Source organism: Equus caballus, chromosome 22 (genome assembly GCF_041296265.1).
Source record: "Equus caballus isolate H_3958 breed thoroughbred chromosome 22, TB-T2T, whole genome shotgun sequence".
In the NCBI taxonomy this organism is placed as follows: Eukaryota; Metazoa; Chordata; class Mammalia; order Perissodactyla; family Equidae; genus Equus; species Equus caballus.
In genome coordinates this window covers 559,128-573,074 of record NC_091705.1, presented here as the reverse complement: position 1 = coordinate 573,074, position 13,947 = coordinate 559,128, and the positions used below count along the sequence as shown (strand labels likewise).

Here is a 13,947-nt window from a genome sequence, read left to right as displayed (position 1 = left end):
CCCCGAGCCCTCTGGGAACTGCAGTCCTTCGAGCGGGACCCCCGACCGGGGGCGGTCGCCTCCATGTGCGCAGATGCGACTCCAGACGGAGCCTGAGCCTTTTGTCTCCCCGCGACTTCGTGGGTCCGCGAGGCGGCTCTGTCCCTCCCGCCCGTCCCAGAGCGCAGCCCGGCGGGATCCAGCCCTGTGGCCGGAGCCAGGTCCGCAGCGCGTCGCGGGTAAGAGAAAGCGGGCCTGAGCGCGGGTCTCCGCGACCCGCCCGTCCCTGCACGGGTCTAACGCCTCCCGCCGCAGCCCGGGCCGGGCCCTCAGCTTCCGGCCTCGGCGGAGGACGGGCTGGGCCCTGCCTGAGCCCTGGCCCCACCCCCGGGCTCTGCGCGCGCTACCCCGGCGGGGTCTCCAGCCAGCTTTGAGGCTTTCTGAGCGGACGGCGTCCCGGAAGCGGGGTTGCCGCTAAGCCCTCTGGGAATTGGAGTCCGGCAGCGTGAAGGGGGCGTTGCGCAGCGGGGGATTCTGGGAGTGGGAGTCCGGGGGCTGAGGGCTTACGGTCCCACGTGCAGAGAGCTTGGGCCCCTCCCCCTGGTTTTGGCCGTGAGTCTTGTCACTCCACCGAGAGCGTTAAGGTGTTGAACTTTTGGGGTAGAAAGGAAAAAACGGAGTCCGTGTCTTACTCATTCCCCTTCTGTGCTTTGCCCTAACAGAGTTTTTAGCCTGCCTGTGCTTGGGGGCCAGTTCAAGGGGTTCGACTTCGAACGTGCAAGGGAATCCTGGCCTGTATGTTCTCAGTCTTAAAGAGCGAGTGAGGAATCGGCTGTCTGAGAGCCCCGTCTATCAACTGCCTTGTGTTTATGAACAGCAGGGATGAACCAAGTGAGGGACCCCCGCTTCTAGTTACTGCCACCATGATCACAGGCCGCCTATGGCCGCTTGTGTGTTTAGGGTGTTTCTCATGGGAGTTTCTGCACTGTCTGGAACCGGGTGTGTGCCTGAGGCTCATACTTCACTGCCCTGATTCTTTCCTCCTTTTGCCCTGGTGTGGCATGTAGTGACTGATCTTGGTGATCCAGAGGATGGTCTTCCAGCTGTGGAGATTAATTTAGCCTAAGTAATAAAGATTCCAAGTAAATTAGGATTACTTCTGAGGCCCTAGCACTTAAATGCATAGGAATAAGCCTCCTAGGAATAGAGAGAGAGGATGATGCCTCAAGGAGCAGGAATCAGTTCCAGAGGAGGGGAAGCCTAACCTCAAAATCTCCTCCCAGAGCTTCAGAGTAGAGTTGAATGATTTACACGAAGAAGCAGATTATGTATTGCTGAAAAGTCCGTGTTCCTCTCATTTGAAACAGTGAATAAGGAGGGAGTCATAGCAATAACAGGACAAAGAAGAGAAGCTGATCATGGATTATCTGACCATTGAAGTTGAGGAAGAAGGTAGGAATTACAGAAATACGCATGGAGTTGAAAGTGGAGGAAATACCCTTGATGGGAATGAACAGGGAACAGACACATGTCAGGAGAAAGCCCTGAAGTAGAGAAGTTCTCACTTCAAAACTTCAAAAGTTCAAAACTACCGTGTTTGAAAATCACTAAGTGGTCTCCTTGTGGCACATTCTCCGGCCCCATCTTCCTCTTTCAGCACTTCTGTGCTCATCCACATTCCCTCTGAAGCTGTGGAAGGGAGAATGTTCCATAGTGCTTGCTTTTGTGATAAAGGGCAGGTCACACTCTTCCACCCCCATTGGAGTGTTCCAAAAGGTTGATGTATTTGTGGCTCTGTGGGTTTAACTTTTTGGTGAAAGCACTTTCACTTAATTGTCTTACCCTAGCTTCATCTGAACTTTTTGAGTTAAGTAGAGTAGGCCTTATATATATAATTCAGCTGGCTTGCGATAACTTTCGTCCTAGTGAATTTGGGAGTGAGAAGATAGAGTTTACCTCCTTCATGGCTTTTTTCCTGCTCCTTCCAGCCATGACTCCTGCTGATGCTTCTCTGCCCCAAAAGCAGAGCACAGAAGAAATGGAATCTACTGTTGAGCTCCTTCCTGTGGAGTTCCAGGCGAGTTTGGGTTTAATTTCCCTCCTCTGAAATCTTAGCTTGTTGTTCAAAGTGTGTCCTCATTTCTTTCTTCATCTTGCTTCTGAGGTCCATGGAAATCCCCTCTAGAGAACTGAGCCAAAGTAATTTTTCCTTGAAGACTTGAAGCTCTGGGAACAGCTCAGGCCAGAGCTTTAAATTTGGGAATAATCTGTGTGGATGGTATTTTAAACCATGAAACTGTGATCAGTAAGGGAATAAGTGTAGCTAGAAAAGAGATGAGATCTTATTACTGAGTCCTATAGCTCTCCAACACTTAGAGTTCAGGGAGATGAAGAGAAACCAGCAAAGGAGACTGAGATGAGGTGGCCAGTGAGGTAGGAGGAAGCCAAAAGTGTGGCATCCTGGTAACCGATTGAAGAAAGTGTTTCAAGGAGAGGGGAGTGATCGCCTGGGTTAAATGCTCCTGCTAAGTCAAGTAAGATGGGGCCTGAGAATTGGCCATTGGATTTTAAAATAGGAAGATCATTGGTGACCGCCAAGGGCCATTCCATGGATCGGTAGGAGTGAAGCCTTGTTGGAATGGGTTCAGAAAAAAGTAAGAGGAGAGAAATTGGAGCCAGGGACTACAGATAACTATTTTGGAGAGTTTTATTCTCCGGGAAAGGAGAGAAGTAGGGTGATAGCTGGAAGGAGTAGTAAGACCAAAGAGGTTTTTTTTTCCCCTAAAGACAGGAGAAATAAGAGATTGTTCATAGGTGTGTAAGATGGATGGAGACAAGAAGATGTCTAAGGACTGAACTCTGGAGAACTCCAGCGTTTAGAGCCACTTTTCAAACATTGCTTTATTTTAAATTAATCCTGTGATTATTTATAACCTGTTTCACAGATGAAGAAACTGAGGCTACAGTAACATGCTCAGAATCATAAATGGTTGAGCCCTGATCAGAACCCAGGTATGTCTGATGCTAAATCCTATGCCTCTAATGACTCTATTCTTTTACAGACATCCTTTCCCACAAAGTATTCTCCAATTAATTACGGTCAACAAAGGACACTCATGTGACTGTCAATATAACATGAAGTATGAATCTTATCTTAGAACATTTGATCCATTTCAATGTAAAATCAGTAAATTCACTCATTCAGAACAACTTTAATTGCTAAAGGATAACTAAAAAAATGTAAAAGTCATGGCCCTAAGTACAGAGAAAGAAGGCGCCTCTATTAGAAGAGCATGAGAACAGCGTGAGTGTCTACATACATTCAGGATATCAAGCTGAATTTCTGTAAAATCTTGGACTAGCCCAGGAATCAGTATAAATTACTTATCTGAGCCTTATCCCATCTACAATATAATCAATAATTAAAGTTTGGTTATCATTCAGTGGTTATATTACATTTATTTAACGAAATATGTAAGAGGCAGAAGAATATAGTTATATAATATGAAAGAATATATATATATATATATGTATCTGTTCTATATAATATAGAAGAATATAGTTAAAAGTATAGCTTTCGAGTGAGACTGCCTGGGTCCAAATCTCAGATCTGATCCTTACGGCTGTAAATAATGTTAATAATAGTACTTACCTCATATAGTTATTATTACAAGAGATAGTTCATTCAAAGGACTTAGCACATAGAAAATAAATTATAAATGTTAGCTATTATTATTATTTTCCCTAACACAGATTAATACTTGGAAATTTTAGAATATTCCATTAAAATGGTTAAAATAAAGATTTAACCTTCAGATTAAAAGACACTTCCTCTTCTAGATTGTTCTCTTCCCTCAAGGATTACGAAGAATGTGCTTGTACTTCCAGGAACTGGTGACAGTGAAGGATGAGGAAATGGATTTTGCCCATGTGGAGGTGGACCAGCTGAATTCTGCCCAGAGGAACATGGGCCTGGATCTGAAGGTGGAGAATTGTGGAAGCCTGGTATTTTGGGGTAAGGAAGTCATTTTGTAATGCAGAGTGCTTACTGAGACGTCAGCTTTCTTAACAACTAATGGCATCTAAAATGCCATAGTTTTGCTTAGGATCTGGAGAGCCCCTGATAACTTGGAGCTCAGAATTGGGCTTCTTTTCTCTTTTGGCAAGCAAAAGTTCACCATATGTGGAACTGAAAAAGGACAGCTTCGTTATATTGCTTTTAAGACTTAGAAGCTACAGTAATTCAAACAGTGTGGTATGGGTGAAAAGATAGCTGTAAACCAATGGAACAGATCAGATAGTCCAGAAGTAGACCCACACTTATATGGTCAATTAATTTCTGACAAAGGTGCAAAAGCAATTCAGTGTTAAAAAGAGAACCTTTTCAACTAATGGTGCTGGAACAGGTGGACACCTGTATTAAAAAAAAAAAGAATCTCAATCTATACCTCCCACCATATATAGTAAGTAACTCAAAGTGGGTCACAGACCTAAGTATAAAATCTAAAACTATACAACTTCTAGAAGATAACATTACGGAGAGTCTTTGTAACCTTTTGTAAGGCAAAATTTTATTATATATGACACCAAAAGCTCGATCCAGTAAAGCCATCTGGATCTCAAGTTTGCTTTCTTGGAAGGTTTTTAACCTTGAATCTAAGTCCTTTGCTAGATACAGGACTGTTCAGATTATCTATTTCTTTTTGAGTGAGCTCTGGGAATGGTTTCTCATCTTTCATTCCTGATATTGGTAATTTGTATCTTCTCTCTTTTTTTTCCTTTGTTGGTCTTCCTAGAAGTTTAACAATATTATTGATCTTTTCAGAGAACCAGCTTTTGGTTTCATCGATTTTCTCTATTGTCTGTTTTCAATTTTATTCATTGCTACTCTTATCTATTATTTTCTCCCCTTTGCTAATTTTGTTTAATTTGCTCTCTTTTATTAGTTTTTTAAGGTGGAAGCTTGAGCATTATATAAGATCTTAATATAATGTAATACAGTCACACGCTGCGTAATGACGTTTTGGTCAATGACAGACCGCAAACATGATGGTGGTCCCATAAGATTAGTACCATATAACCTGGGTGTGTAGTAGTCTATACCATCTAGGTTTGTGTAAGTATACTCTGTGATGTTTGAACAATGACGAGATTGCCTAACGATGCATTTCTCAGAATGATCCATAATTAAGTGACACATGACTGTCTAATGTAGTATGTTTCTTATTCTATCTTGATCATTAATATAAGATCTTCATATAACATCTTTATTCTCTTCTAATAGGAACATTTAATGCTATAAATTTCCTTCTAACTGCTTTAGCTATGTTCCACAATGTTTTTTTTTTATTTTTTAATTTTTTTGTGAGGAAGATTGGCCCTGAGCTAGCATCTGTTGCCAATCTTCCTCTTTTGCTGAGGAAGACTGGCTCTGAGCTAACATATGTGCCCATCTTCCTCTATTTTGTATGTGGGATGCTGTCACAGCGTGGCTTGATAAGTGGTGCCTTGGTCCACACCTGGGATTTGAACCTGTAAACCCTGGGCCACTAAAGTGGAGCTCACGAACTTAGCCACCACACCACCAGGCTGGCCCCATGTTCCACAATTTTGATTTGTGGTATTTTCATTTCCATTCAGTTCAAAATAATTTCTGTTTTCACTTGTGATTTCCTCTTTGACCCATGGGTTATTTACAAGTCTCCAAATTTTAGGTGATTTTCAATAAATTTCTAGTTTTGATTTTATAGTTTGATTCTGCTGTGGTCAGAGATACTTTGTATGATTTCAGTTCTTAAAAGTTTTTGAAGTTTGTTGTATTATCTATAATCTAATCTTGATAATTGTTCCACATGCACTTGAAAATCAATGTCAATTATTGTCAGGTTGATTGACAGTGTTGTTCAGGTCTTCTCTGTCCTTACTGATTTCCCATCGGCTTCTATTGATTACTGACAGAGGAGTGTTGAATTCTCCAATTATAATTGTGGATTTGTCTATTTCTCCTTTTAGTTCTGTTAGTTTTTGCTTAATGTGTACCAAAACACTTTTGTTAGGTGCATACCCATTAAGAATTGTTATGTCTTCTTGGTGAATTGACCTCTTTTTCATATAATGTCCTTCTGTAACCTTGGTAATATTCCTTGTTTGGAAGTTAATTTTGTCTGATATTAATATAGTCACTCTAGCCTCCTTCTCATTCATGTTTGCATAGTATATTTTCCCATTCTTTTTGCTTAACTTAAGTGAGTTTCTCGTGGACAGCATGGAATTGGGTCTGGTGGTTAAATCCATTCTGACAATCTGTGATTTTCAGTTGGTGTGTTTAGACCATTTACATTTAAAGTAATTATTGGTATGGTTGGATTTAAGTCTTTCATACACGTAATTGTTTTCTTTTTTCTTTTTTTTTTTTTAAAGATTGGCACCTGGGCTAACAACTGTTGCCAATCTTCTGCTTTTTTTTCCCCTGCTTTATCTTCCCAAACCCCCCTGGTACATAGTTGTATATCTTGGTTGCAGGTCCTTCTAGTTGTGAGATGTGGGACGCCGCCTCAACGTGGCCTGACGAGCGGTGCCATGTCCGCGCCCAGGATCCAAACCTTGGGCTGCCGCAGCGGAGTGCGCAAACTTAACCACTCGGCCACGGAGCCAGCCCTGTAGTTGTTTTCTATTTGTTCTTTTTAGTGTTCATTTTTTTCTTTTTCTGCCTGTTTTTTTGATTATTTCTTATTATTGCGTTTTATCTGCACTATTAGCTTATCATTAAAACTTTTTTATTTTATTGATGTCATAATAGTTTATAACATTGTGAGATTTCAGTGGTACGTTACTATTTGTCAGTCACCATATATATGTGCCCCTTCACCCCTTATGCCCACCCCCTTCCTCTCTGGTAACCACTAATCTGTTCTCTTTATCCACGTGATTAAACCTTATTTTTAAAGATTTTCTTTAAGGGTCGTCCTAGAGTTCCCAATATGCTTCTTTCATTAATCATAGTATCCCTTTACAGAATGTTATAATACTTCATATATAGTATAGGAACCTTACTTCTATAAGCTGCTAGTTCTTCCGTCCCATCTTTTGTATGATTGTTGTCATGCATTTTGCCTTTATAGATGCTATAAATCTGCAATATATGCTACTATTTTTGATTAACACAGTCAATTATCTCTTGGAGCATTTTAAAATAAGAAAAAATGAATTTTATATTCCATTTCTAGCACTCTTCATTTTTTTTATATAGAGCAGGCGTGGGCAAACTTTCTTTATAAAGGACCAGATAGTGAATATTTTCTGTTTTGTGGGCCATACACTCTCTGTTGCAACTGCTTAACTCTGCCATTGTGGCATGGAGGCAGCCGTAAACAGTAGTAAACAAATGGAGTGGGCAGATTTGGCCTGTGGGCCGTAATTTGCTGAACCCTGATGTAGATCTCAGTTTCTCACTAGTATCAGGTACTTCTGCCTGAAGAACTTTCTTTAACATTTCTTATAGTTCAGGTCTACTGGTATTGAATTCTCTCAGCTTTTATTTGTCTGAAAAAGTCTGTATTTCATTTTTGAAAGATGTTTTCACTGAATGTGGAATATGGTGACAGTTTTTTTTTCTTTCAGCACCTTAAATGTGTCACTTTATTGTCTTCACGTTTATAATAGTTTGTGACCAAAAGTTTCTGTAATTTTTATCTTTGTTTTCTGTATGTAATGTGTCTTTTTTCTATGGCTGCCTTTAAGATTTTCCCTTTATCTTTGTTTTTTAATAGTTTGAATATGATTTATCTAGGGATGTGTGTGTCTGTGTATTTCATCCTACTTGGGGTTATCTCAGCTTCCTTGGGTCTTTAGTTTAATGTCTTTCATTAGTTTTGGAAAATTATCAGCTATTAACTCATCAAATATTGTCTCTGTCCATTCTCTTTGTCTTTTCTCCTTCCAGGATTCCAATTACATGTATGTTCAAGCATTTTAAATTGTCCCACAGCTCTTAGATGCTCTCTTCTGGCTTGTTGGTTTATTTTTCACTGTTTTTTCCTCATTGTGTTTTAGTTTGGGTAATTTCTGTTGACTTATTTGTGAGTTTACTCATTCTTTTCTTAGCTATGTTGACTCTCCTGATGCACCCACTGAAGACACTCTTCTTCTCTCTGATCATATTTTCTCATTTCTAGCATTTCCATTTGACTTCTTCTTATAGTTTCCAACTATCTGCTGAAATTCCCCAACTGTTAATGCACACTGTCCACCATTTCCACTGGAGCCTTTTACATATTACTCTTAGTTATTTTCAATTCCCTTATAGTTCTAATTTCTGGGTAATCATTGAATCTGGTTCTGTTACTCTATGGTTTTATACAATCGAATTTGGATGGGGCTGGGAAGGGGCGCATGGAGAGAGGATGCAAGCAGACCCATTGTGAGGCTGCTGCATTAGTTTAGATGAGAGATGATGGTGGCTGAACCAGGGTGGTAATAGTGGGGAGGGAAAGTACAGAATGGATTTGAGAGAGATTTGGGAGGTATAATCCATAGATCTTGGTTTATTTGCTGTGATTGGTAAAGTAGAATTCAATGTGATTCTCAAGTTTCTGACTTTCGGCTGGAAAACGTGTTTAGGCTTTTGTGAGGATTAGATATGTACATGTATTTAACCTTTCAAAATAGTAGCTTACACATAATAAACACTATATAAGTGTTTGTCTAATATTATAGTTCACAGCATAGATTAAATTTTATGTACAATGATATTCTCAACTTCTGAAAATCATGACAACATTAAAAATATGTTTTACTCGGGGCTGGCCCCGTGGCCGAGTGGTTAAGTTCGCGCGCTCTGCTGCAGGCGGCCCAGTGTTTCGTCAGTTCGAATCCTGGGCATGGACATGGCACTGCTCATCAAACCACGCGCTGAGGCGGCATCCCACATGCCACAACTAGGACCCACAACTAAGAATATACAACTATGTACCGGGGGGGCTTTGGGGAGAAAAAGGAAAAAAATAAAATCTTTAAAAAATATATGTTTTACTCAAACATGGGTTATGTTTCTATAATGGGATGAAAGGATCTTAAGAAGGGTTTATCATCATCCAACGTTGCCTCACTGCTTGTATTATTTGTGTTCAACTCAGTTCATACAATATAGATTTAACATGTGCTTGCTCTTCACCAGCGCTATGATGGGCCCTGAGAAATATCAGTGAACAAAAGAGGTGTGATTCCTACCCTCAGAAAACTTACCTTTTGATGGTAGAGTTTATATTATATTAATGTCTTTTTATTAACATGAATGATAATGGCGATATTTTCTTAGGTGGCAAAACCTGGGGAATGTACAGCTTGAGGAAGAAGATGAGTTAGGTATGGATATAATGAATTCGAGATTTCCAAGTGAATACGTGAAGTAGATAGTTGAATATATGGATCTGGGGGAGAGAGAACTAAGCTGGAGATATTGATTTAAGGTCATTGATATATAGAAAGCAGTTGTAACTAGTAGACAAATAAGTCCTGGGGATCTAATGCACAGTGTAGTGAATATAGACGAGAATAGTCTATCATAATCATCAAACTTGCTAAGAGACTGGGTCTTAGTTATTGCATCATAAAAAAGTGATAATTATGTGACATGATAGAGGTGCCAACTATTGCTACAATGGCAATCATATTATAATATATAAATGTATCAAATCAACGTGTTGCAGACCCTAAATTTACACAGTGTCATATGTCAAATATGTTTCAATAAAAAAGGCACTTAAGGCCATGGACTGGATGTCTTTCAAGGAGATAGTGTGGGTAGGGTAGAGTGGGGGCAAAAGAGAGGAGCCTAAGACTGAACACTGAGAACCATCAACATTTAAGAAGAAGAAACAGAATAAGTTCCAAAGAGATAGAGATCAGAAGAAAAACATGGAGAGCTTAGAATCGCAGAGTTGAGGGGGAGAATATATGTCAAATATATCTGAATAAAGTTGGGGAACAAAAGGGAGAATGTTGTTAGGAGGAAGGCATGGTCGAGACTGTCAAGTGCTGTTGAGAGGCCAAGCTAAGCAAGAAATGAAAAAGATCTGCTGGATTTAGGTGACATACAAATGGCTAGTGATGTCACTGAGAGCAGTTTCAGTCAAGTGGTGGGGAGAGAAGCCAGGCTGCAGTGGCTTCAGGAGCAAGTAGGTGATGAGCAGATATACAAAACCTGTTTGAGAAATTTTGCTGTAACAAAAAAGGAAGGAAGAAAGGAAGGAGAGAGAAGGAAGGCAAGGAGAGAGGGAGGAAGGAAAGAAGGAAGAAAGGTGGCCGTGGTTAGTGGATACACAAAATCATATGTAAAGCATATGCTAAACATATTTTAAAAATCTGTGCCTTTAAAAAAGGGTTAAGGGTAATGATTTAAAAAGTCAAAACTGGTTGTCTCCAGCTGGTATTATTATAAGGGATTTTTTTCTAATACTTTTTCAAAACTGCCCAATCTCAACCTATGTTTTCATCTTTCCCCTCCTTCCTCATTTTATGTTAACATTTATTCTCCTCCCTTCTGGTTATCCTCGTCCCTGGTTAGTCTGTTCAGTTTTCCATTCTCTTAGGTAGAGCATCTTCATTGTCTGACCTTTTGCTGTGCCTTATCTTAGTGATTCTCCCATCTCTGTTATTCCCTGAGACTTATTCATCTGCCATTGCCACAAGGCTCTTTCTGAAACGTTGAAATAAGCATTTTTAATAGACATCACTTTTATTTTCTGTATTCTCTTGCCACCTCAGCAGTTTTCCTTCTCTCAGCACAGAGAGCACAAACATTTGTCCTTTTTATTTATTTCAGATTCTGAATCTATACCTGAAACTAAAGTGTCCCTTTCAAAGCAGGAAGTTTATGAAGTATCATCTGAAAGGCAGCTGGTAATAGAAAGACTTAAAAAGGATGATTCCTGGGATCCCAGATTGATAGAAGCCTGGGAATGTGAAGGCACATTGGAAAGGCAGAAAAGAAATCAGGAGAAAGATTTAAGGCAAGTCATAATTAAACACAAGAAAACCCCTATGGAAGGTTGTAGTGATATGGGGGAAAAGTCAAGCCCAATTAAACATCAGAAGGTTTACTCGGTAAAAAAGCCTTGAAAGTGCAATGAGTGTGGGAAGTCCTTCGGTTACTACTCAGCCTTTATCCTACATCAGAGAATTCATACTGGAGAGAAGCCCTATGTATGTAATGAATGTGGGAAGGCCTTCAGTCGGAGCTTATCACTTATTCAGCATCAGAGAATTCACACTGGAGAGAAACCTTATGGGTGTAACAAATGTGGGAAAGCTTTCAGTCATCGCTCAGCCCTTATTCAGCATCATATTATTCATACTGGAGAAAAACCCTATGAATGCAATGAATGTGGGAAGGCCTTCAACCAAAGCACTTACCTTATTCAACACCACAGAATACACACTGGAGAGAAACCCTATAAATGCAAAGAATGTGGGAAAGCTTTCAATGACACCTCATCCCTTCTTAAACATCAAAGGGTTCATACTGGAGAGAAACCCTATGGATGTAAAGAGTGTGGGAGAGCCTTTAGTGACAGGTCAGGGCTTGCTCAACATCACAGAACTCATACAGGGGAAAAGCCATATGGATGTAGTGAATGTGGGAAAGCCTTCAGTTACTGTTCAGCCCTTATTCAACATCAAGGCACCCATACTGGGGAGAAACCTTACAAATGTAACGAATGTGGGAAAGCCTTCAGTGACCGCTCAGCTCTTGTAAGACATCAGAGAATTCATACTGGAGAGACACCTTACAAATGTAAAGAATGTGAGAAGGCCTTCAGTCAGAGCTCATACCTTACAAAGCATCTGAGAACTCATACTGGAGAGAAACCGTATAAATGCAATGATTGTGACAAAGCCTTCAGCCAGAGTTCATCTCTTATTCAACATCAGAAAACTCATACAGGAGGAAAACCCTACAAATGTAAGAAAATTGAGAAAACCTTCAGTGTGCATTCAGCCTTTCATCAACATAAAGAAATTCATGATGAACTGAATGCAGTAGATTCATGAAATAATTATGTATTTTCTCCTGATTGGATAGACCTGTTCTAACTATGACAGGGTATATTGCAAAAACTTGTGATGCTGTGTCACACAGAAAATAGCCCTCTTTCTTGAAATGCTATTAGGTATGGAAGAGGACGAGAGGTACATGTGGGTGTCTCGGTTACGAAACCAGAATACCTGAAGCAGTGGAGAAGAGAATTTCCAGGGAAGCACAGAAGGAGAAAGTCTAGTCAGAGAACAGAGTAAAGAGCTAGGCATCTGTATCAGTAGAAAACCAATCAGGGGAGCAGACTGAATGTTGCTTGAGGCTGGTGACTCTCTAGATAGTAGTTTCAACCTGAAACCAAAGTGGGGAGGATCAGGACCCCAAAGAGGAAAATTACCAGGAAGTTTCACTAGGGAATTAAAAAGAGAAAAAAGTCTGAGCCCAGAAGAGCCTCCTTTCTCTGTCCCTGCCCTCCAATTGTTCACTCACACATTTGCAAACATTTAAACCGGTGGTTATTGACCCTGGATGCACATTGAAATCATCTGAGAAGCTTTAAAAAAATACCCGGGTCCCAGCCCCAGCGATTCTGATTCAGTTGGATTGGGGTGTAGCCTGGGCATCAGGAATTTTTAGAACTTCTCAGGTAATTCCAACATGCAGCCCAGATTAAGAACCATTGATTCAGATTCTGCACAAGGATCAACTCAATACGATAAGAGGATTACAGGCAACCAAAAGGATAAGAGTTCCTTGTGTCCTTGCTGCTGCTTTTCCTTTCTCTTGCTAATTGTATAACATCATCTTTTTGACCTGATTTTGGATCCCTTTCCTTGGGCCTTTTTTGTTTTCTCTGACTTTGTGTGAACCAACCTGCCTGACACTAACTTCTGCTTTGACTGTGAATCTTGCTAAATGTGCTCCTTGAAGCCTGGTTATTGCTTTCTCAACCATTTCTACCTACTAGAGTCATAAATTGTGCCTGCTACCCATGGCTCAGTCATAGCAAAAATTAACTGTAAGAAACAAGCTTAGAGGAGGGCCTGAAGATCGGAAATCAGGATTGAAGACAGAGTGATGGGAAGGGACTTTCGAAGAGTTAAAATTTTGACTCCAACTGGATAGTATGTATCTTAGAATTTCCAGAAATTGTAGTAAAATTTAGTTGTGTGCATGAATTAATACTCAACTTTAAGGGGTATAGGTGGGAGGGAGGGTAAATCGAGAATGTTCCTATATCTAACATGAAGCCCAGTAATAACTCTAAGGAGATTATTACAGATCATGTCATCTCTATAGAACATCCATTAAAAGATACAGCAAGTAGAGGAATTTACATATTAAAAAAATCTTTAACCCAAAAGAAGTCAGAAAAGGAGGAAGAGAGAAACAAGCAGCTGAGACAAATAGCAGAGAGCAAAATGGTAGACCTAAATTTAACCCTGTCAGTAATTACATTAAATGAAAAAGAAACACCCCAGATAAAATTCAAAGATTGTCAGACTGAATAAAGAAGCTTAACTCAACTGTATCTGAAAGAGGCACACTTTAAATACAGAAGGGCTTACAGGTTGAAAGTTCAAAAGATGAACATGGATGTTGGCTGTGGGTTTGTAATAAATGGCCGTTATCATGTTGAGATGCTTTCCTTCTGTACCCGTTTTGTTGAGAGTTTTTATCATAAAGGTATGTTGGATCTTGTCAAATGCTTTCTCCGTGTCTATTGGGATGATCATGTGATTTTTATTCTTCATTTTCTTTTTTTTCCTAAAGCTTGGCACCTGAGCTAACAACTGTTGCCAATCTTCTTTTTCTTTCCTCCTTTTTTTCTCCCCAAATCCCCCCAGCACATAGTTGTGTATTTTGGTTGTGGGTCCTCCTAGTTGTGGCATGTGGGATGCCACCTCAACATGGCCTGATGAGCAGTGCCATGT

At 40.2% G+C, this 13,947-nt stretch overlaps 1 protein-coding gene and 1 long non-coding RNA gene across 2 annotated transcripts in view; one reads left to right on the top strand and one right to left on the bottom strand.

The window, feature by feature from the left end:
- LOC111767608 (uncharacterized) overlaps positions 1-13,947 on the bottom strand; it is a 160,940-nt gene that overhangs the window by 6,669 nt on the left and 140,324 nt on the right. The gene's annotated exons all lie outside the window — the stretch shown is intronic.
- Positions 87-13,719, top strand: LOC138920036 (zinc finger protein 892-like). The gene is given in 5 exon segments (XM_070246984.1): positions 87-218; positions 1,968-2,056; positions 2,925-2,991; positions 3,868-3,994; positions 10,802-13,719. Coding segments are annotated over 2 exon segments (1,329 nt in total). The 5' UTR covers positions 87-218; positions 1,968-2,056; positions 2,925-2,991; positions 3,868-3,894; the 3' UTR covers positions 12,031-13,719.